The sequence below is a fragment of the Hyaena hyaena genome, unplaced genomic scaffold, assembly GCF_003009895.1.
Source record: "Hyaena hyaena isolate Hyena2069 unplaced genomic scaffold, ASM300989v1 scaffold_1006, whole genome shotgun sequence".
In the NCBI taxonomy this organism is placed as follows: Eukaryota; Metazoa; Chordata; class Mammalia; order Carnivora; family Hyaenidae; genus Hyaena; species Hyaena hyaena.
Genome location: NW_024081630.1, coordinates 87,278 through 110,021, shown reverse-complemented (window position 1 = coordinate 110,021; position 22,744 = coordinate 87,278). Strand labels below are relative to the sequence as shown.

General features: G+C 38.2%; 1 protein-coding gene across 1 annotated transcript; it reads left to right on the top strand.

Annotated features, from left to right (window-relative positions):
• Nucleotides 1–25: 25 nt before the first annotated feature.
• LOC120223515 (dimethylaniline monooxygenase [N-oxide-forming] 3) lies at nucleotides 26–21,266 on the top strand. The gene is made up of 9 exons (XM_039221695.1): nucleotides 26–42; nucleotides 899–1,036; nucleotides 7,044–7,232; nucleotides 10,843–11,005; nucleotides 11,248–11,390; nucleotides 14,668–14,867; nucleotides 17,274–17,629; nucleotides 20,040–20,112; nucleotides 20,824–21,266. Exons 2-9 carry the CDS (start codon nucleotides 905–907, stop codon nucleotides 21,167–21,169), a joined length of 1,602 nt encoding a protein of 533 aa, XP_039077626.1. The 5' UTR covers nucleotides 26–42; nucleotides 899–904; the 3' UTR covers nucleotides 21,170–21,266.
• The last annotated feature ends 1,478 nt before the right edge of the window (nucleotides 21,267–22,744 follow it).

Below are 22,744 nucleotides of genomic sequence, written 5' to 3'. Positions count from 1 at the left end.
CTTGGACTGAATCATAGAAGAGAAGGGGAGATAAAGAAAAAGGTAGAAAAGGGGAAATGGAAGATATTTTAATGGGCAGAGAGGGAGGAGGGAGGGATGGATAAATGGAGAAGGGAATCTATAGTTCATACCAAATATGGTCAGAATGAGAATGACATCTAATTTGTGTAGATTTTTTTCCCCTAAGAATTAAGGATAATGATTTTTGCCTAAAAAGAAAAAAATAGAGAGAAGTATTAGCAAGACCTAAATATAGTGTCAGAAGCAGGAAAATATTAGGAAATTAAATTTTTAAAAAAGAGAATGGAGGTTAGGGGTGGCAGTTAATGGAAGGAGTTGTCATTAGACAAGAGACCAGACTTTTTTTTTTAATTGAGAAGGTGAAGAACATTGTAGAAGGGAATGAGGTGACTGGCTGACATACTGAAATATAAACATGCCATGATTTTCTTCCTCATTCAGTCTTATGTCAACATAGAAAAAAGAAATATTTGCGTCTTCATTCATATATACATACATGTATTTGTGGGTATTGATGTGTGCATATGTGTTTTAGTTGTGAATCTCCTTCTCTTCCTCATGTTCACTCTCTCTAGTAGAAAGTCAATGACAAAAGGGAAAAAGCAAAAAAGATAAGTACATATGCTAGACTATCAGTCTCTTAATTTGGGGGAGTTGACTAAAAACAAAGTGCTTATTTTTTTGAAACAAAACATTGTCTTTAGAAGTCAGAGAGAAATGTAAAATGTAGTTAGATTACTAAAAAGAGTTCTGATCTTTTTTTAAATATTGCTTTCTTAGTGCAAAATTAACTTTCTTATTAAGCCAAAGAGTGGTACCAAAAAAAATTTTTTTCAGCAATACTATTGCTAGAAATGTTCCTTGGGTCTTTGCATAGGCAACCATGGGAAAGAGAGTGGCCATCATTGGAGCTGGCGTCAGTGGCTTGGCCACCATCAGAAGCTGTCTGGAAGAGGGGCTGGAGCCCACCTGCTTTGAGAGAAGTGAAGACATTGGGGGCCTATGGAAATTCTCGGTGAGTGGGACATCCTACAGCAGGCCAGGAAGTGAGTTGGGAAGTGTGTGAGAACACAATCCTGGAGTACAGGCCTCGAAACCAGCTGCTACGCAGTTATAATCCCTCTTAGGTTGGAATCTATAAAGGGCAGCATCAGAAGCAGGTCTAAAAGTAAGTTTCTTGCTTACTTCAGAAGTAAATGAGATAATGGGGCTACCTTTGAAGGTCTCTGTGTACAGAGACTCTTGATACACCAATAAAAACTGAGCCCCTTATTATCTGAAGAGGCTATGCTGTGACCTCCATCTTCATATGGAGGAAGGGGCCATTAGCCAAAGAATGCAGGTGGCCTCTAGGCTCTGAAAAGGCCACGGAAGGCTAGCAGTATCTGCCAGAAGCTGGAAGGGGCAAGGAATGAATCCTCCCCTAGAGCCTCTGGAATTAACACAGCCCTATGGACACCTTGATTTCAGCCCAGTGTTACTGACTTCCGACTCTTGGCCTCTGGTACTGTGAGAGAATAGATTCCTGCTGTTGAAAGCCATCAGATTCGTGGTAACTTATAACAGTAAACAGGAAACTAATACATTGGTTATTCAGAGTTTCCTAATTACCTCTCTGAGAGGGACCACATTGCAGATAATAGCATCGCTTACCATGTTTCTCAAATGTCTCTAAAAGCCTTACGACTATATGCCTAGAACTCACATTATGGGATTATATCATAAAGTCATTTTAAATTTGTATTTTCATTACCTTTGGTTTCTAAAGTCAGCATTATATATTCTCTCAGCATTTTTTTATTCCTTTGAGAGGTATCCAAACATTTGTTAAGTGTGAAAAAATCAAGGGGCAGATCAGTCAAACTTTTGTAGCTATTTCCTGGATCACTTCCCTAGGCCCCTCTACTCATGACTTATAACACAGAACTAAAGCCGAGTAATGTCTTTCTCTCACCTGCTTTGATCACTGAGAGAATTAAGTACTTTAGGACTAGGCCACAGGTCTAGGGGAAATCTCTTTCTTTCTCAGGAGATACCCAAACAATCCATCAGTAAATTGTCTGGATTTGGACCTCGAGTTTCATGACTAAAGGATCTTTTTTCTGGTCACACAAACCTTAGTTCACTTCCCCTGATTTTATTCTACTCTTTGGACCCTTTTTTTTATTATTAATATTTAGCCTCTCCTTGTGTTGATGACCTCTCTACCCAGCTTTCTAACCTCACCAAAAGTTACAAGTTACAAAATTACTAGGCAAAAATCAATCATTGTCATATATTTTAGAGTTAACAAACTGGCTGGTTAAACCTCAGATGATCTATTTTATTTATCTATACAGTTTTTAAGATTTTAATCTAACATTTTACATAAAAATCTAGAGATCTGTCTTCTTTGAAAAATCAGAATATCAGGCAACACTGGATCTCTTCTTACTCGTAGTAATAACTGGCCTCTTTTAGACTACACTTAAATTCTTTGTTTCATCATATTCATTTTTGGTCCATTTTACTCATTTCTTGTAACTTCCTCTGCACCTATAAAATTTGTCGTGACTTCATGCTATATACAGACAGCAATCCTTTAAATTATATGGAACAAAAGACACACCCATTTATAAATTTTTTATCTCCTTCTTCATAGTTCATGACCCTTTTTGTTTAAACAAACCTCCATGTTTATACTGTTATAATGTAAACATTGGTCATTACTGAGTCATTTAATGGATTCTGATTACATTTCTTTCTTGAACACTTTTTGTTTTCACTGGAGTTAATAATCACCTTGTATCCTTTATTTAACTTTACAAATACTACCTCTAATACTAATTCATCCCCCAAGCTCTCCCACAGAATTATGATTCTCCTCTCAGCGTGTTTAAACACATCAGCTAGTCTATCAGCTTAATTCTTCCCTCAACTATCAAAGATAGTTTTACTGATTGTCTTCTTTCCCTCATCAAGGCCACCTTGCCATTACCTGGGCAGCCCTGTTTTCCCTTATTGTCCTACTATTCAGTTTATTCTCTACTTTTAGTAAAGTACATCAGAGTACATCCTCCAGTAGTTCTCTGAGAAATCATACATGTGAAATAAAAGACTACAAACCTTGTATGTTTTATAATATCATTAGTGGATCTGGGTTCCCATTTGATTAGGCCAAGGCTTAGCTTTTTACTTTCTTACGTTTCCTAAGTCACTTGTCATCATTCATCTATGTTCTATCTTCCAAGATGTTATTGCTGGGTTTTTGTTGTTGTTGTTGTTCCTACTTTTCTTTCTCTCTCTCTCTTTTTTTTCCCCTATGGGTTCATACCTCAGGGAAAGTTTTGGGTGAAAGAAGAGTTAAATGCATCTACAGAATCTGTCATGTTTAATCAGAAGTTTGGATTCCTTTTGTAATCAGAAAAGAATAAATCTACTTCCGTAAATAAGCAGGATTTGGCTCATTGTGGAGTGATCCCTCCAAAACAACAACAACAACAACAGTACACTTAAACATGCAATTATTGACTCAGGAGTCATTCTCTTATGAACTTTCTACCTGATTAACTTAAAATAAGAAGTCTATAAACTATAAGCTCTGAGATGTATTTTACAACACTGAGTGGGAACAGTAAGATGTCCATTATTAAGTTAAAAAAAAAAGAGTAAGTCACAAATGATGTATTTAACTGATGCTGCAACTTCTTTCTCAGTAATCAGGATCTTTGGGGAGACTAAGAAAAACTGAAGACCAATCAACTAAACATTTCTAGGGAGACTGATTACCTTGGAGCGGCCAAAGTTGCAAAAGCACCTCAAACCTCTCTCAAGGGTTTGCGTCATTTTTATTCTATGAAACTCCTCCTTGGTGTAACATTACGTAATGCTCCCCAACATTGGCTTGCTCCAGTACCTCACCTCTACCCTTGTATTAGTTTTCTATTGCTGTGTAACAAAGTACTCAAACTCAACAACTCAAGACAACACCCATTTATTATTCTCAATTATGTAGGTCAGAAGCACAGTATGCTGGGTTCTCAGTTTAAGGTCTCACAAGGCCAAAACTAAGGTTGTTGGCAGGGCTGGGCTCTTATCTGGAGGCACTGGAAAAGAACCTGGTTCCAAGTTCATACATGTTTGTGGCTGAACTCAGTTTCTTGCTGATGTTAAGTGAAGGTCTTTGTTTCCCTGCTGGTTACAAATTGGGGATTCCTATCAGCTTCTAAAGGCTGCCAGGCTCTTTGGTATGTGGCTACTTCCATGTTCAAAGGCAGGAACAACAAGCTGAATTCTTTTCATGATTTGAACTTCTGACTCCTGCTACCAGCCAGATAAAATGTTCTGCTTTTAAAGAGATTATGTGTTAAGACGAAGTCCACATAACATCATAGTCCTGAGATTGATAAAATATTTACAGGTGTCACCCACACTCAAAGAGGAGAGGACTATACAGGGATGAGGGGCACTAAGGATCATTCTTAAAATTCTTTCTACCACATGACTTAGAGGTTGAGAGAACAATCATAAGACTGTTGAGTGAAGCATATCACCAACCCTAAAACCCTCGCTCTGCCCTAGAAGATCCTCTCTCATCTTCTCCTTGTGAGTTCTTGATATTTTGCAATGTTTTGTCCATAAATATTAATGGAGGCTATAAATGTTAGATAACAGTCTAGACTATAAGCATTAACTAGACTATGAATGCTCAGATAACTTTTTTGTGCCTAGCATAAATAGGACACAAAAGGCAAATATCCAAAATTTCATAGAGAGAAGCATAAAAGCATTCCAAGACAAAAGGAGTACCCCAAGTGTGCACAGCTCAATCTGCAGGTCTCTTTTGGATCATGCCCAGTCTTTTAGATAACCCCAAACTCCTGGCTTTTTCCAAGATTGTATCTGGACTTATGGAGAAAAAGGACTTATGTGACCTTGGGATGGAGGAAAGCCAAACTTTCTCAAATTCGAACAAAGGTCCTGAAACTGTTCTCTGGTCTTTCTAGTCTCTTGGTGTTCCTGTTTTGTTTAGTTATCATTCATGCTCATCTCTTAGGAATCTTAAATTGAACACAGCCGTTGATGACTTTGGAGACTGACCTCTCTTAGCTTAGTCAGAGGCCAGTGGCCCTCCTTGCTGATTAAACCCCACTTGCCTATTATGAGCACATCAGATGATCCTCCCTGAGGTCCAGTCTTCCCATTGAGTTCCTGACCCAATTAGTCCACTCTACAGCTCTCTATTAAAATGCCACTTAGCGTGGTGCCTGGGTGGCTTAATCGGTTAAACGACCGACTTCGGCTCAAGGCACGATCTCACAGTTCATGGGTTCAAGTCCCACATCAGGCTCTGTGCTGACAGCTAGCTTCAGCAATCTGGAGCTTGCTTCAGATTCGTTGTCTCCTTCTCTCTCTGACCCTCCCCCACTCATGCTGCCCTCCCCTCTCTCTCTCTCAGAAATAAATAAAAACATTAAAAAAATTAAAATGCCACTTAGCCCCCTCCATGGCAACTGTCTGGTAGACTACCCATTAAGAATCTCAGATAAATTCTGCATCTCTTTGGGAGCAAATGGAAACTCCTATGTTCCGTCCAAACTGAATGGGTTTAAGAGAGCTAAATTAAGATCCTACCTCTTCCTAATCACTGCTACTTGACTCCTATGTCAACTTCCCCTTACCAGGTTGGTGCAGATGGAGACTTTAAGATAAGCGAAATCTCACCAAAATTTCGTATGTGAAAACTAAAGCCCCCTCAATTTTATATGAGGTATGTTAATCTTGGAATTTCAGCCCACAGAAGAAACTTTAAGGCTATGTGATTTACCATCAACCTCTTTCCTGCCTTTATTCTCTTTTCTTCTACCCAATCTTCCAAATATCATCCTTCCATTTTTTTTTTAATGTTTATTTATTATTGAGAGACAGAGCATGAGCATGGGAGGAGCAGAGAGCCAGAGGAGACACAGAATTCAAAGCCATCTCCAGGTGTGAGCTGTCAGCACAGAGCCTATCATAGGGCTCAAACTCACAAATTGCAAGATCATGATCCGGGCTAAAGTCAGATGCTTAACTGACTGAGCTGCCCAGGCACCTCACCTTTCCATTTTTTTTAACCCATTGTTTTTCAAACTGGAAACTATGACCCATTGGTGTGGTATGAAATAAAGATGAATGAATACGCATTTTTAAATGGCATGAATATAAAATGTCAGAATACAATTCAAGTAGTTGGGTATAATTTATTCATAAAACTTTTGGGGTGTGTGTGAGTATTGTGTTGCAATTTAAAATATATTAAATTATAGGCTGTGGTCAAAAACATTTGAAAACACTATTATAAACATAACCTAAGTTCTCTATGCCCTAGGTGCATAATAAAATATTATGATCTAATTAACTATCTCATGATATGTCAAAGTGATATGTATTTTGATATGTATAATTCTGTGGCATTAAGTTTATGTACATTGTTGTACAATCATACCATCATCCACATTCAGAATTTTTTTAATCTTCCCAAAATGAAATTCTGTACCAATTAAACAATCACTTCCTATTCCTCCTTCTTCCCAGCCCCAGGCAACTACTATTTTTTCTGTCTTTATGAATTTGATAACTCTAGGCATCTCATATAAGTGGAATCATACAGTATTTAACCTTTTGTGACTGGCTCATTTCACTTAGCCTTTTGTGACTGGCTCATTTCACTTAGCACAATGCCCTCAAAGTTAATGCATATCATAATGTGCATCAGAAATTCTCCTTCTTTGATTTTAGTTATATATTCCAAAAAAATACATAATTAAATTTAAAATTTGCATCCCTTAGAAAAGATGCTAAGACAGACATATATATTTTCCCACATTCTAAGTTCCTTTGATTGGTGTCACATTGTTTAAATGAAGTTAATTCCTCATCTTTCTGAATGTACTTGTGGGTAAAGGTGACTTAAAGGAGTGATAATTATTTGGAACTGGCCATGACCATGGTAAGTATACCTATTTACAAACTCCCTTTCATTTGAAACTATGCATTTACAGGACCATGCAGAGGAAGGCAGGGCTAGCATTTACCATTCTGTCTTTACCAACTCTTCCAAAGAGATGATGTGTTTCCCAGACTTCCCGTATCCCGACGACTTCCCCAACTTTATGCACAACAACAAAATCCAAGAATACATCACTGTATTTGCCAAGGAAAAGAATCTCCTGAAATACATACAATTTAAGGTAAGATGCTATCAAAAGATTAGGTTGGGGCATAACTGAGGGATTCTATATTTATTATCAAACTCTTATTTGTTCTTTTCAGTACCTCTTTCTTAGTTGTCAACATTTTTTTAATTTTTATTTATTTTTGAGAGAAAGAGACAGAGCATGAACAAGGAAGGAGCAGAGAGGAAGACGCAGAATCTGAAGGAGGCTCCAGGCTCTGAGCTGTTAGCACAGAGCCTGACACGGGGCTCAAACTCATGAACCATGAGATTATGACTTGAGCTGAAGTCAGACGTTTAACCAACTGTGCCCCTTAGTTGTCAACACTTTTAAGAGTGTGACCATTCTGCCAGACATAGAGAATACATTGGAAATTTACAAAATACCACATACCACATTTAGACTAAAATGCCATTAACATAGAAATCAATAAAAGGAGAAATAAATATAAAACAGCCATGAATTTATAAATGAAAAACTCTTTTTTTCTAAACAATTTATGGGTCAAAGAAGAAATTAAAATAGAAATTTTTAGATATTGAGATGTGAATGGTAACTTAAATTCTACATATCAACACTGTGGAAAGCATAAAGACCAAAACTGTCATGAAAATTATAAGCTTACATGCTTAAATTAGAAAATGAGAAAGGTTGAAAAATTAACAAGATAAAGAAAAGCAGAATAAGCCCAAAAGGTCATAGAATGAACAAGATAATAAAGAGAACTTAAAGAAAATTTTTAAACATATTATGAAGATTTAAAGTTCATCCTTCAAAAAGCCAAAAATAAAGACGAATAGCTGACAGTTGAGGAAAAAGGAACAGAGACACAAATAAATAATATTAGAAACAAAAAATGGATAAAACTGATGTAGATGAATTAAAAATATAACAAGAATACTATAAAAGCATTGGCAAATAATGTTTAAATTGGTTAATTTTTTTAAAATCTTTTTATTTTAAACTTGCCAAAACTCACATAAAAAGTAGAAAGTCTGAATAGTCCTTTGATAACTAAGAGTTCTTTTGCCTCAGAAACTAAAATTTTCCCATTAGAAAAGTTATTCTATAGGCAGTTCCAAATTTACGATGAATACATTATTTCAATATTTTATAAACTCTTCCAGAGATTAAAAAATAAAGTATGACTTCCAAACTTATTCTATGACATTATAATCATGACATTAAAAGCAGACAAGATTAAAATGAAATAGGAAAATTATAGGCATAGCCCCCTCATGAAAATTAGTGGGGAAAAAAACTTCAAAAATGAATTCAACAAAATATTTTTAAAAATTGACTATCTTCATTGATACCAGTTTGGGCTAAGGATACAGAAAATTTTAATATCATGAAACATAAATATGTAATTCAGTACAAAACCCTGTTACAGGAAGAAAACCATACATTTATCAAATTCTGGTAAGGCTATTAAGTAAAACTTAATATCTATCTCTACAAAAAAGAAAAAGAGAAAAGCAAGGAAAAAAAACTTCACCAGACTAAGATTAGAAAGAGATTTTCTTGACCCATGGAAACATATGAACATTATCTTAAATCTGCACTGTTCAGTATAGTGGTCACCAGCCCAAAATTGAGATATGGGAAAAGAATAAACACACTAGATATCAAAGTTTTATTATGGAAAAGAATATAATATACATACTAACAATGTTTATTTGGGTTACTTGTTAAACAATAAGACATCAGATAGATTTGGATTAAATTATACATTTTTCTCTATTTTAATGTGACTAGAAAATTTTTAATTACATATGTTGTTCATATTATTATTTTTAAATTTTTTTAAAGTGTATTCATTTTTTTTTTGAGAGACAGAGACATGAGTGGGGGAGGGGCAGAGAGAGAAGGAGGCACAGAATCCAAAGCAGGCTCCAGGCTCTGAGCTGTTAGCACAGAGCCCGATGCGGGGCTCGAACCCACAAACTGTGAGATCATGACCTGAGCTGAAGTCGGACACTTAACCGACTGAGCCACCCAGGCACCCCATATTATACTGTTACTGGACAGTGCTGTGCTAAAGAGTGCAGAGTTAGAATCATTTCCTTTAAAATCCAGATTAAAACATGGATCTTTATTATTACTACTTATTTGAATAGTCTTAAGAAATTTAAGAAACAGTACAGTAAGTAAAGAAAAATAAATAAAGGAATGACAACTTGATATGACTTTCTGTATGGAAAACCCAAAAGAATCTAGAGACAAATTACTAGGTTAAATAGCAATTAATATAAGAATACTGGGCAAGGTGGTAGTATATAAGATCAATATATAAAAGTCAATTGCATTTCAGCTGCAACAAACAGAAAATATAATTCAAAAAGGAACATTTTACAATGAATAAATAAATAAATTCATAATCCCAGAGTTACCCTAAATAAATTATATGCAAGATTTCATGAATTCATAAGTGCTTGTGTTGTTCTTATATTTCATAAATAACAAAGATGTTATACATATATGTGTAGACATATTGTTTAATATGTATGAAATTCTATACATAATAAAGTTTATAAGAACAATTCATGGGGGGGGCGCCTGGGTGGCTCAGTTGGTTAGGGGTCCGACTTTGGCTCAGGTCATGACCTCACAGTTTGTGGGTTCGAGCCCCATGTCGGGCTCTGTGCTAACAGTTCAGAGCCTGGAGCCTGCTTCAGATTCTGCATCTCATTCTCTCTCTGTCCCTCTCCCACTTGTATTCTGTCTCTCTCTGTGTCTCAAAAATAAATAAAGGTAAAAAAAAATTTTTTTTAATAAAAAAAAAAAAGAACAATTCATAGGGGCACCTGGCTTGCTCAGTCAATAGAGTGTGCAACTCTTGATCTCAGGTCAGGAATTCTAGCCCCACATTGGATGTGGAGCCTACTTTAAAAAAAGAAAGAAAAAAGAACAATTCATATCAAATAGAGATTCTCTTTCCAATATAATCAGAAGAATTGAAAAAAAATGGAAGAGGGAACATACCAACCAAAAGGCAGTCATTCAGCTGTGAATGTTTATTGATAATCTAATCCAGCGCTACTCAAATGTCCGGGACAAATAGCCTTAAAATCACCTGGGAGCTTGTTAGAAAAGCAAATGTTCATGTCCTATGCCAGACCTACTAACTCAGAATATCTAGGAATATGGCCCAGGAATCTGTACTTCAACAAGCTTCCCAGGTAATACTGGGAAATTGAGAACTTATGCTCTGAATATAGACAAGATCTTTCATTTACCATGATATTAAAAAATTAAATGGAAGAGATATGTTAGGAAGTAGTTACTACGAAAATGGTCATCCACTAGATTACTTAGTATGTGTGGTACATGCCACTTGTAAACCGTGATTAAATTCATATCATATCTCCAAGTGGAGACTTACCCTGGTATTGCAAGACATACTGGTTATTCACAAGAAGCCATGTGGGGATAAAAATATATATATATTTACCATTTAATGTTAGATTTTTTTGAATTTTAAATTCATAATATGTTCCTTAATAATGAAGTAAGTATTTTTCCTAAGCCAATGTTGAGGACTTTTTTCCAAAGTATTTTATCAAGTTGGTGTCATAGTTCTGTTAGCATAGAAAAGAAGGCTGTCTTTCTCTCTTTCTTTTAGACACTTGTCTCTGGTGTAAAAAAACGTCCTGATTTCTCAGTCACTGGACAATGGGATGTTACCACTGAAAGGGATGGTAAAAAAGAATCCACTATCTTTGATGCTGTATTAATTTGTTCTGGACACCACGTGTACCCCAACCTACCAAAAGAGTCCTTTCCAGGTAAGGCTGAAATTTAGGCTGCCATCTATACATCTGGCATGAATGACTATCTTGATAATGTCTTTTAAATATATAAATATATATATGAAGTACAGACTAAATTAAAATATGCTTCTATTATATGTAATATACCTGGAGCTTTGAAGTTACATATTATTGTGACTGCATTCACCCACATGCCTTTTATAGCAGATTTTTAAATGGAAACCAAATGACTCATATGTTTACCACTTTTCACTCAGGACTAAAACTTTTTAAAGGCAAATGCCTCCACAGCCGGGAATATAAGGAACCTGGAATATTCAAGGGGAAGCGAGTCCTGGTGATCGGCCTGGGAAACTCGGGCTGTGACATTGCCACAGAACTCAGCCACACAGCTAAACAGGTATGGCTCCTCAGGTACTCAGTAACTATCTTTAAAGGAACAGAAACAGTTACCATTTGAAAGAGGTGTTAGGAAACAGGGGGATGGGGAGGGATAGTGGGGTACAGGGTTCATGATGGAAGACTAAGCGTTTCTTTTATCTCAGCTTCCCTCTACAACAGGTGAGGTTTTCAATTGTTTGGTATGACAGAGGCAGATTATCAGCAGGGAGTGATGTCATTCAACAGTCTATAGTCATCTTCTTCAGGATGTTTGGTGTCTAACATGTGTCTAATCAATTCCTCCAAAACTAGTGTGGATGTAGGGTCATGACTCTGACTCTTCGGTCAAATCCTTAAATCCCTCAGAGTGTCCATTTTCTTATTAAGATAAATAAAACAGTAAAAAGAGAATCTACTTCAATCTTGGTAAGAAGTTAAAGCATTTAATTTTTTTAAGTGTTTATTTATTTTTGAAAGAAAGACAGAGTTTCGGTGGGGTAGGGGCAAAGAGAGGGAGACACAGAATCCAAAGCAGTCTCCAGACTCTGAGCTGTCAGCACAGAGCCTGATGTGAGGCTCAAACTCACAAACTGTGAGATCATGACCTGAGCAGAAGTTGGATGCTTAACTGACTGAGCGACCCAAGCACCTCAGGAGTTAAAACATTTAAACATGATTTCAGCAATACCGAGTTCTATATTCATGCATGAATACAGTCATTCCCACAGTTATTTGCTGAGAGCCTACTATGCGGCAAGCACTGGCTTGGGTGCTGGAGAGAAAGTGGTGAAGAAAACAGGCATGACACCCACCCTAGAACTGAGTCTAGGGTAGAAAACAGACCTTAAAGAAGTAAATGCACAAGTAACTTGAAAATTGTGAAAAAGTGCTAGTAAAAAGAAAAAGCATGCTGTAAGAGTGCGTAATAAGGGTGACCTGCCTCAGACAAGGAGTGGAAAGGCTCTTTTCAGCTGATGACATTGGAGCTGAGGGCTAAAAGTTGAGGAAGGGACTCAGTGTCAGAAAAGGATTCCATGAAGAATATCTTGAAGCAAGAAAAGACCTGAGAGAAGACTCTCACTGCAACTCAGTGGATCTGGAAAAGAATGGTAGGAGATGAGGTTGGAGAGGAAATGGCAAAGAGGTGATATAGAGCCCATAAGGGCATGTGAAGGATTTTGAATAAACATTGCCTACTAGCTTTGGAAAATTCTAGAAGCCCAGAAGACAGGAATCTTATCTCTAGAAGTTATGCCTACTGATGTGATGGCATCCTCGACTTAAGTTTATTTTAAATGGTGGTATTACAATGAGTGAAGCAAGGAGATCGTGGCAGGTCAAATGGCATAAAAATATATTCTTCTTTTTTTTTTTATCCCTAAATCTTACTTTATTTATTTATTTATTTATTTATTTATTTTACAAATAGTTTATTGTCAAATTAGTTTCTACATAACACTCAGTGCTCATCCCCAAAGTGCCCTCCTCCATGCCCATCCCCCCCTCCCCCCCTCATCCATCAGTCCTCAGTTTTTGTCAGCATTCAAGAGTCTCTCATGGTTTGCCTCTCTCCCTTTCCCCCACCATTTCTGCCCTTCTTTTCCCGCTTGTTCCTCCGTCAAGTTCCTCCTAATCCTCCTATACGTGCAAACATATGATATTTGTCCTTCTCTGCCTGACTTATTTCGCTCAGCACTGCTAGGAATTTACCCAAGGGATACAGAAATGCTGAGGCATAGGAGCACATGTACCCCAATGTTCATAGCAGCACTCTCCACAATAGCTAAAACATGGAAAGAGCCTAAGTGTCCATCAACAGATGAATGGATCAAGAAGATGTGGTTTATCTATACCATGGAATACTCCATGGCAATGAGAAACAATGAAATCTGGCCATGTGTAGCAACATGGATGGACCTTGAGGGTGTTATGCTGAGCGAAAAATATATTCTTATTTCCCTATTCAAAGCACTATACTAGATAGCATAGAGACACAGAGGAGTCAACCACGTGTCCCCTCTCCTCACAGAATTTAAATTCTACTTGAGAAAATAATACACCGAAATTATATGAATTAAACACAACCTCAAGAGTTAAGTGGAAAGCCTAACAACCTAACAACAGTGCAAGAGTGACCACCAGAACAGAGGATGCACAGGTGATTCAGGAACCAAGTGCTCTGATTGTGGAACTGGAGGCCTCACAAAGGGGGTAGAGCTATATGAGTCCTTGAAGGATATTTATGAGTCATATGGTTGAGAGGTGGCAAAGGGTGTTCTTGCAGGGTGGCTCGGTCAGTTAAGCGTCCAACTCTTAATTTCAGTTCAGGTCAGGATCTCATGGCTCATGAGGTCAAGCCCCTTGTCTGGCTCTGCGGTGACAGGAAGGAGTCTGCTTGGGAATCTCTCTCTCTCTCTGCCCCTCCCCCACTCACACTCTTGTCTCTCTTCAAAAGTAAACAAATATTTTTAAAAAAATTTTTAGCATTGGATGCTTAACCACTGAGCCACCCAGGTGCCCTGATAAAAATTCTTTAAAAAAAAAAATGCCTGAAAAACTACACCGTTAGAGATTATCATGACAGAAGGGGAGGAAAGGAACACATTCTTCATGTGGTGGTCATACTGCATGGCTAGCACACTGCATTAACTCTCACACACAGATTTGAAGTGTCCAGTACCTATCATTTCCATTTTATGAATAAGGAAACTGAATATCAGAGAAGTTAAAGGAATTTGCCCCAAATTGCATCATTAGTAAGTAGGAGGGCCAAGATTTGAGCCTATGGTTTTCAGGTGCCAAATGTCTTGCCTTCTTTTAGGATGGGGAAAGGCATTTTCAGTCAAAATGACCATTTGAGGTTCATAATTGCTTGGTTGTGGACAATGATTATCAGTTAAGCACTAGAGGAAATGTGATAATTTAGTTATTGGTCACCTCCACCAGAGATGACAGGGTGGTTGGTCCTGAGATGTAGACTAAGTACAGGAAGTTTACTTGGGGGTGCTCTCTGGATGAAAGAGGCGAGGGAAGGATGCTTCCCTTTACACTACTCTGAAGCTATACTTCTGACCTGTCTCCAGCTGGGGTCCAGAAAGGGCGTAAGACTTTAGGTGAGACCCCCTTTTCAACCAAAGCAACTCCCAAAGAAGGCTGACAGCTGACAGCTGTGAGGCAACACTCTCACTAGCTGGTGTGATAACTCCCCCAAAAGTCAGACCTGAGGGACACACCACAATATCCACTACAAACGGTCACTATTCTAATGGTTAAACATTGCTGGTTTTTTTTTTAAGGTCATCATCAGTTCCAGAAGTGGCTCTTGGGTGATTAGCCGGGTCTGGGATGATGGTTATCCATGGGACATGGTGTTTGTCAATCGATTTGAAACCTTCCTCAAGAACAACTTGCCAAAAGCCATCTCTGACTGGTGGTACAAGAAGCAAATGAATGCAAAATTCAAGCATGAGAACTATGGTTTAATGCCTTTAAATGGGTAAAGCAGAGTTAAATATGATATGCCTCTTACTTGTATTTCTGTGTCAACAATTCACAGTGTGTGCTGTAACTCCAAACCAACTAAAATAATATTAGTGAAGCAATCATGTCTCACATTTCAGAGGCTGAAGAACTGCAAAAATTTGGAGTGATTTCCCATTTCATAGTCCTCCCTCCCAGATTTGCATGGCTGGAAATTATATATGTCAGGAATTAGTCCCTAGAGTAATGATAATAATATTTAACGTGTTTCAAGCATTTAATGCAGCCGAGCAAGGCCCTGATATGCATTGTTTCATTTTATCCTCACAACAGTTACTAAGTCTCTATTATAATGCCCATTTTAAAGATGAGAAAACTGAGGCTCAATGTAGTTAACAACTTTGCCAAAGTCCCATCGCCAGAAGGCAGAAGCAGTATTCAAAATGAGCCCAGGTATGCTAACTCCAGAGCTGCTTGCTCTTAGCCACCTTGCTCTACTGCCTCTCACTTCATGGAAAAGTTCAGTTAAGCAAAGCAGGACTTTCCCTGTGCTGCAGTCTCAGGACCCACCCTTAACGGAGCCATCCCACTGAAATGTGGCCACAATGTCTGCTTCTTCAGCTGCCTCCTCATTGTCTCCTATAACATCCCCCTAGATATATCCCTCAGGCACATAAGAAATTACCTTGATATGGAGTGAAAAATCTAAATTATAAACTACTTATATCAAAGTTAACTTATTCAACAAATATTTATTAAGCATTTATTGTGTGTCAGGTCCTATATTGAGCCCTGTGAACAAAACACTCAAAATCCCTGTCCTAATGAGCCTACCTTCTAGCAGTGGGAAACAGGCGGGAGACAAAGAGCAGAAGACCATATGCAGATGTGTACTATGGAGAAAAGAGCAAAGCAGGCAGAGGTGATGGGGAGTGCTGTCAGCATCCCTAGAGGAAGCCTCACTGAGAAGGAGACTTTTAAGTAAATTCCTGAAGGAGCTGAGGAAATGAGCCAGGGGAGTGTCTGGGGGAAAGTATTCCAGAAGAAATGGTTAGGATATTGCCTCTTCAGGGCCATGAATACCATGTTCAACTAACTGGCATGTTCATGGACTTCTCTCCATGGGAACAAGAGGATGGGGAGAGTAGGAGTGAAACCAAAAGACATCAAAATGGCCAGATGGCATTGCACCTCGTAAGACATTGTGAGGACACTGGCTTCTAATCTGAATGCCACGGGAAGCCAGAACGAGCATCCGACAAGTTAGGGACAAAATCCAAGTTAATGTGAAGAAATCGCTCTGGAGCTGTGGTCATCATTCAGTGTATAGAGGCAGGTCGAGAAAGGAAACCAAAAGACTAGTTAAGAGGCTATTGTCAAAAACCCAGATGACAGAGGTTGGTGGCTTAGACTAGACTCGTTAGCAGCAAGTGCTCAGAAATGGTCATATCTGGGATATATTTTAAAGGTAAATCCAAATAGGATTTTCTGTTAGATTGAATAACAGATGTGAGAACAAGAAAAGAGTTGGAGATGTCTTCCAAACTCCTGAACTGAGCAAGGATGCAGGGTGGAGTTGACAGTTATGGGAGGTGGGTGTGGAAGACCTGTAGGGGGAGCGAAGTTTAGTTTTAAACATCAAAATTGAAAGGCCTATGAGTCATTATGAGTCATCATTGTAGAAGATGTTGAGCAACCCTTGCAGTACTGTGGGAGACACTGATAAATAGCGGTGGATAGGAAGGGGATCGAGAGAGAATGATGACCTGGAAGCAAATTGAAGGCAGTGTTTCAAGAAGGAGGAAGCCATCGATTGTGTCAAACACTGCTGATAAATTGAGTAAGATGACAAGTGATAATGGATCTTTGGATCTGGCAGTTTGAGGACCCTGGTGGCCTTGACAAGAGAATGGGGCTCATACCTCACCCTTTATTAGAGAGTCTGACCAAGATCTTTGTATTATTTCCATCACCCAATGACCAGAGGTGGGCATAACAGTCATTGCTTCTCCAGATGAGAAAGATGAAGCAAGAGAAATTAAGAAACTTTCATTAGATCAAGATTCACAGCTAATAAGAAGCGAAGAAAAAAATTCAAATACACAGGTACTCTGATTTAGGATCTTCCCTGATATAGCTTTAACAGGAGATAGGGCCTGTGTGCTTAATTCTGGGATTTGAAGCTGTGGGAGAGAAGAGAAATATCATGAGAAAGAGAAAGGAGTGGTAAAAGGCAACTTTTCTAAATTCACAATATTGCCTCACTTCAGTTTTGCTCTTCAACCATATTGGTGACATTCCATGGCACAAGAAAAAAATCTTGGGTATTTTTCTCCTTTCTTCTTATTTGATTATTAGTTAATCATTATGAACAAATAAAACAAAGAGGAAATATTAGTGACTGTCTCTATTTTCCATACAGAACCCTGAGGAAAGAACCTGTGTTTAATGATGAGCTCCCAGCTTGCATTCTGTGTGGTACAGTGTCCATTAAGCCTAATGTGAAAGAATTCACAGAGACTTCGGCCATTTTTGAGGATGGAACAGTGTTTGAAGCCATTGACTGTGTCATTTTTGCAACAGGCTATGGTTATGCCTACCCCTTCCTTGATGAGACCATCATTAAGAGCAGAAACAACGAGATCACCTTGTTTAAAGACATTTTCCCTCCTTCACTGGAGAAGCCAACCTTGGGAATAATTGGTTTGGTCCAGTCCCTTGGGGCTGCCATTCCCACAGTTGACCTGCAAACTCGCTGGGCAGTAAAAGTAATAAAAGGTAACTAGACCGGGGTGCCTGGGTGGCTCAATTGGATGAGAATCTGATTCTTGATACCAGCTCAGTTTGCAATCTCACAGTCATGAGTTTAACCCCATGGTGGGCTCTGTGCTGTCAGCACAGAGCCTGCTTAGGATTCTGTCTCTCCCTCTCTCTCTGCCTCTACATGGCTCATGTCGCTCTCTCTCTCTCTCTCTGTCTCTCTCTCAAAAATAAATAAACATTGTTTTAAAAAAGGTAAGTAGACAAACAAGGTCATTGATGGAGAAGGTCATCGATAGCATATGGAGATCCATATGCCAAATAAGAATGCCTTTGACTCTTTGTGAAAACAAGAATCCTAATAACAAGGGAAAAATTCTAGGTCCCATCCATCCAGTTTTAAATCTATAATTCTATAATTTTAGTGTTATATTTTATAAGCAATTAAAGATATTACATTGGATTATCATATGCAATAGTACAAGACATTATTCAGGGAGTGTTTTGTGATTATAACTCCTTAAAATGGTTGACTTTCATTAAACTTAAGAACACCAGAGCTTCTGGTCCTAAATGCATGACAATTTTATAAAACTATGATTTCAAAACTCAATAGAATGACATTGCTTAAAAGGTTAATAAGGGATGTTTCCAAGCCAATATCCAGCCAGCTTCAAATAACAACAGTCATGAAAAACATTATGATTGCTGGAAAGACAGTGTTTTTTCTGTTTTATCTTTTACCCTGGCATGTGTCAGATAAGAGCAAACAATGGATCATTAGAAGCAGAAAGTACTAGATGTAGTAGATGATCAGTCTCTAAGGTAAGGAAATACTGAGTTTCTGTATTAAAAAATAATAATAACAACAACAAATTTGACTGGGGTCAGGTATGGGAAGCAGTCAGCATTCTCCAGCAAAAGATACGAGGATCAAATTCCCACTAAGGTTGTGTGAAAATTCAAATCATAAAACAAAAAATCCATGGTTAAAGAAGTTTAATGTGGGAAGTTTGTTCCTAGAGGTATAAAACTTCTGGAAAGCGAGTCTAGTGGGCCTACCTCCTTTGAAGCTGTATGTAACGATTCTAGTCCTGCCCAACATGCTGGGATTTAAATGTTCTTCTTTTATATAGGAGGTTGGAACCTTCCAGCATGTATACTGAGACACCTTTCATCCACGAGGCTGTCATCCACACCATTGCCATCATGCATATCAATGATCTCTTTAAACTCCTTCACTTTTTCCTTCAAGGCAGAAATATGTTGCACGTGGCAGCAGCCAGGAAAGTGATGACATGAAATTCCACTAGGAATGAAGTGAGTTTAAGGGTCAAGGCTCAGGGAGACTGGCATTAGAAGGTAGGACACATATTCCTTTAAGATAAGTTGTAACCTGGGCTCTGAAGAAAGGAGACAATAATCCAAGGCAAGCCTTGACCCTTAGGGGAAATGAGTGATAAAGCAAATAATCCAATTTAGGGAACCCAAGTACCAGGACAGAGGGGTCAGTTGCAGGCATCCCAAGGTAGTAGCTGGTGGGTTACTGAGCAGAACTTCTTCCTTCTTGATCTCTCCTTCTGCCCAAGGACAGGGTAGGCTCCAAGTTTTGGAACAAGGCAGGAACTTCCTAACATTGAGTTGGGCAATCATTGGATGTTTTTGAGCAATCAGATCTGGGTATTCTAGTCTTGTTCAAGGTGATCCTGAAATTACCAAAGAAACCACCCTAAATCTGAAGTATCTCTGGGCACTAAAGCATTTTTTGGGGGGGTATGGGTTTCAGAGAAATCCATAAACCTATTCCAGAATGAGCCTGAAATCCTGGAGCAGTCCCAGCTGGGATCTGGTCTCTAGGGGCTCACCCCAGTCCTTGGTGATGTGTGCACAGTCCATATCCTCAGTCTCATCCAGGAACTGTTGGCTCTTCAGAGAGAAACTGGTGGCTTGACTAAATTCTACATCTTACATGCTGGATATTCCTTTTTCTGACAAAGGAGGATAGTTTCCTATGAAGTTTTTTTCTTAAATCTTAAAAAAGAGATTCTGATTTACCTTTAACTATAAACTATTAGACAATATTCTTTTAAAATACAACTGAGAGACTAGAATATAATCCTTGAAACTGGTTTCAAACATCTGTTAACTTGTTTAACAGCAAAGATGCAAATATTAAATACTATATGGCTCTTGGTTTTTTTTTATGTGGTGTCTCAATTCTGAGAAGACTGGAAATGACTTATATATTTATCTCAAAATGACCACCTGTTGATTGGTTTAAGATTTCACTTTGCTAGACAATGACCCCTCAAAAATGGAAATACTGATGTGATCATAGCCCATTATTAAGAAGAAAAAAATTGCAGGTTGATCTTACGCCAGACTTATTTAACTATTATCATATCTTTCCCTTTTTCTTTTGTTTCAGGAACTTGCACTTTGCCTTCTATAACAGACATGATGAATGATATTGATAAAAAAATGAGGGAAAAGCTCAAATGGTAAGAACATCTATTGTAAAGAGGGCCTATGTTTTCCATAGAAAAATCAGAATTTGTGACTACTTGGAACTACTTTAGTCTTACATGGTCCACAGTAAGGTCCTTAGGGTGACAAATGAGCTAAATCCATCCATGCAGCAAGTATTTGTGGAAGATTTACTTTGCTCCTGACCCAGTACTTAGTCCTGTTTCATCCCTCCATGACTCCTGCAATATATCACAGAAAAAAGACCCAGAAAGGATTAGAAAGCAGAGGAGTCTGGGAGTGCATGAATGTGGGCTTCTCTTTCCTAGTCAATAAATCCTGTAAGATACAGAGGATACCTCCAAATGGATGGCTCTAATGAACATGAATCAGCAAATGAGAATAGTCAGGAGAACCGAGCTCTAGTCCTATCTCTGTCACAAATTAGCTCAGTGTCCATGAACAAACTTCATGAGTAAGAGGCAATTTCTACTTGTGAATGGGGATAAAAATGCCTTTTGGTTGCTGTGCACTTTTGGTGAATGTCCAAATGAGATCGGTATGCAAGTCTCTTGGAAAGTTACCAAAGTGTAGAATAAATGAGCAAGGTCCCCTTACCAACACAAGGGACTAACATTGATTCCCTCTGAGAAAAATCTGTGAGGGATTTCCCCATTTTCTTGTTCCTGTAAGACATCCTACACGGAGCTTCGATATCCATATGTTGTTTCCTCTCCCACCTCCAGGTTTGGCACCAGCAAGACCATGCAAACAGATTATATTAATTATATGGATGAACTTGCCTCCTTCATTGGGGCAAAACCCAGCATCCCGTGGCTATTTCTCACAGACCCCAGATTGGCTGTGGAGGTTTTCTTTGGCCCTTGCAGCCCATACCAGTTTAGGCTGGTGGGCCCAGGGAAGTGGCCTGGAGCCAGAAATGCCATCCTGACCCAGTGGGACCGGACCCTGAAACCCATGAAGACCAGAGCTGTCGGAACCCCTCTGAAGCCTTGCTTGCTTTGCCGTTGGGTCAGGCTCCTTGCTCTTCCCATTCTGGTTATCGCTGTTTTCCTGGCATTGATCCAGTGATCATTCTCCCCAAGATTCTGAAAGTTACTGACAATACCTGGGGAGGAACTTTTCTATTTAAAAATTAAGAATTTCACACCTCCTACTTTCCTATTCAGCAGGCATTACTCAGTAAAGCAGTACTATTTATAGGCTTTTAAATAAGCCTCTTTAAGAACAATGTCATGATCTATACAGAGCATTAATCATTTCTTTTTAGGTTCCACTAACATTTCATGATCAGAACTACACTCTTCATCTCTAACCTCAATCATCTCCTGAAACATTCTGACATAACTCCTCTTCTCCTTTACACAAGGTTTGAAATACATACTTCAAATCTAAACAAAGAGCAAATTCAGCAGAGTAGTTGTGGTGTTCTCAGGCCACCTCTACAAACCATTTGCAAGAGGTACAAGCAGGGAATTTGGCTATTAATTCTATTTTGGTATTATGTTAAATCCTCCAGGCAATATGTCCTGTTCCTGGGCCAAAAAGTATAGCATGATGGCCTGGTTTATAATGAAAATTAACAAGAAGCAACTCACTGTATTTATATTCTCAACAAGGACACAAACATAGCAGCAAAATAATGCCTACAAAGAGTAGACATCAAATATCCCTTTTAGCTGAATGAAAGGTCTTCAAATATTTAGCCAAAGCCATGACCAAAATCTAATACTACCTTCATAACATGAACTTCTGGGGTATCAGCATAAATCTAAAGTTTTGCTTTTTAGGGACTCCTGGGTGTCTTAGTTGGTTAAGCATCTGACTTCAGCTCAGGTCATGATCTCACTGTTTGTGGGTTCGAGACCTGCTTTGGGATCTGTGCTGACAGCTGGGAGCCTAGAGCCTGCTTCAGATTCTGTGTGTGTGTGTCTCTCTCTCTCTGCCCCTCCTCTTTCGCTCATACTCTGTCTCTCAAAAATAACTAAATGTTAGCATTTTATTTTTAAAAAGATTATTTCATTTTATAGTTAAAAGTTTTACAGTTTGACATTATAGACTAGATAAAATAATCGGTCAATGTCATCAATTACCACAGGCCTCTATAGGTGTTTACATCACCTATTTCTTACCACACATTCACTTCTGAGGCCAGTAGAATGTCAAGATAGGTAGATAGATGTTAGATAGAGAGAGATAGAGATAATAGAAGATAGATACATAGATGATAGATAATAGACTATAGATAGAGAGATAATAGATGGTAGATAGGTAGATACATAGATGGTAGATAATAGGTGATAGGTGCATAGATATATAGATAGATGATAGATAATAGATTATAGATACATAGATACATACATACATAGACTATAGATAATAGAAGATAGATGATAGATAAATAGATAGATAATAGATTATAGATAGATGATAGAGATAGAGATGATAGAAATATAGAGAGAAGATAGATGATAGATAGATAGATACATACATACATACATACATAGATAATAGATTAGAGAGAGAGAGAGATGATAGAGATAGAGATAATAGAGAGAGAAATAGGAAAAGAGAGAGATAGGGATGGAGATAGAGATAGACAGAGATAGATATCTATAACAAAGGGGCAAAAGACCACATTTTTCT

Bases quoted from the DNA above. Each gene is read 5' to 3' on its own strand.
- LOC120223515 (XM_039221695.1), top strand. From the start codon at position 905: ATGGGAAAGAGAGTGGCCATCATTGGAGCTGGCGTCAGTGGCTTGGCC. The intron at 1,037-7,043 runs GTGAGTGGGACA...ATGCATTTACAG, and splicing joins GGGGCCTATGGAAATTCTCG to GACCATGCAGAGGAAGGCAG. The intron at 7,233-10,842 runs GTAAGATGCTAT...TCTTTCTTTTAG, and splicing joins TGAAATACATACAATTTAAG to ACACTTGTCTCTGGTGTAAA.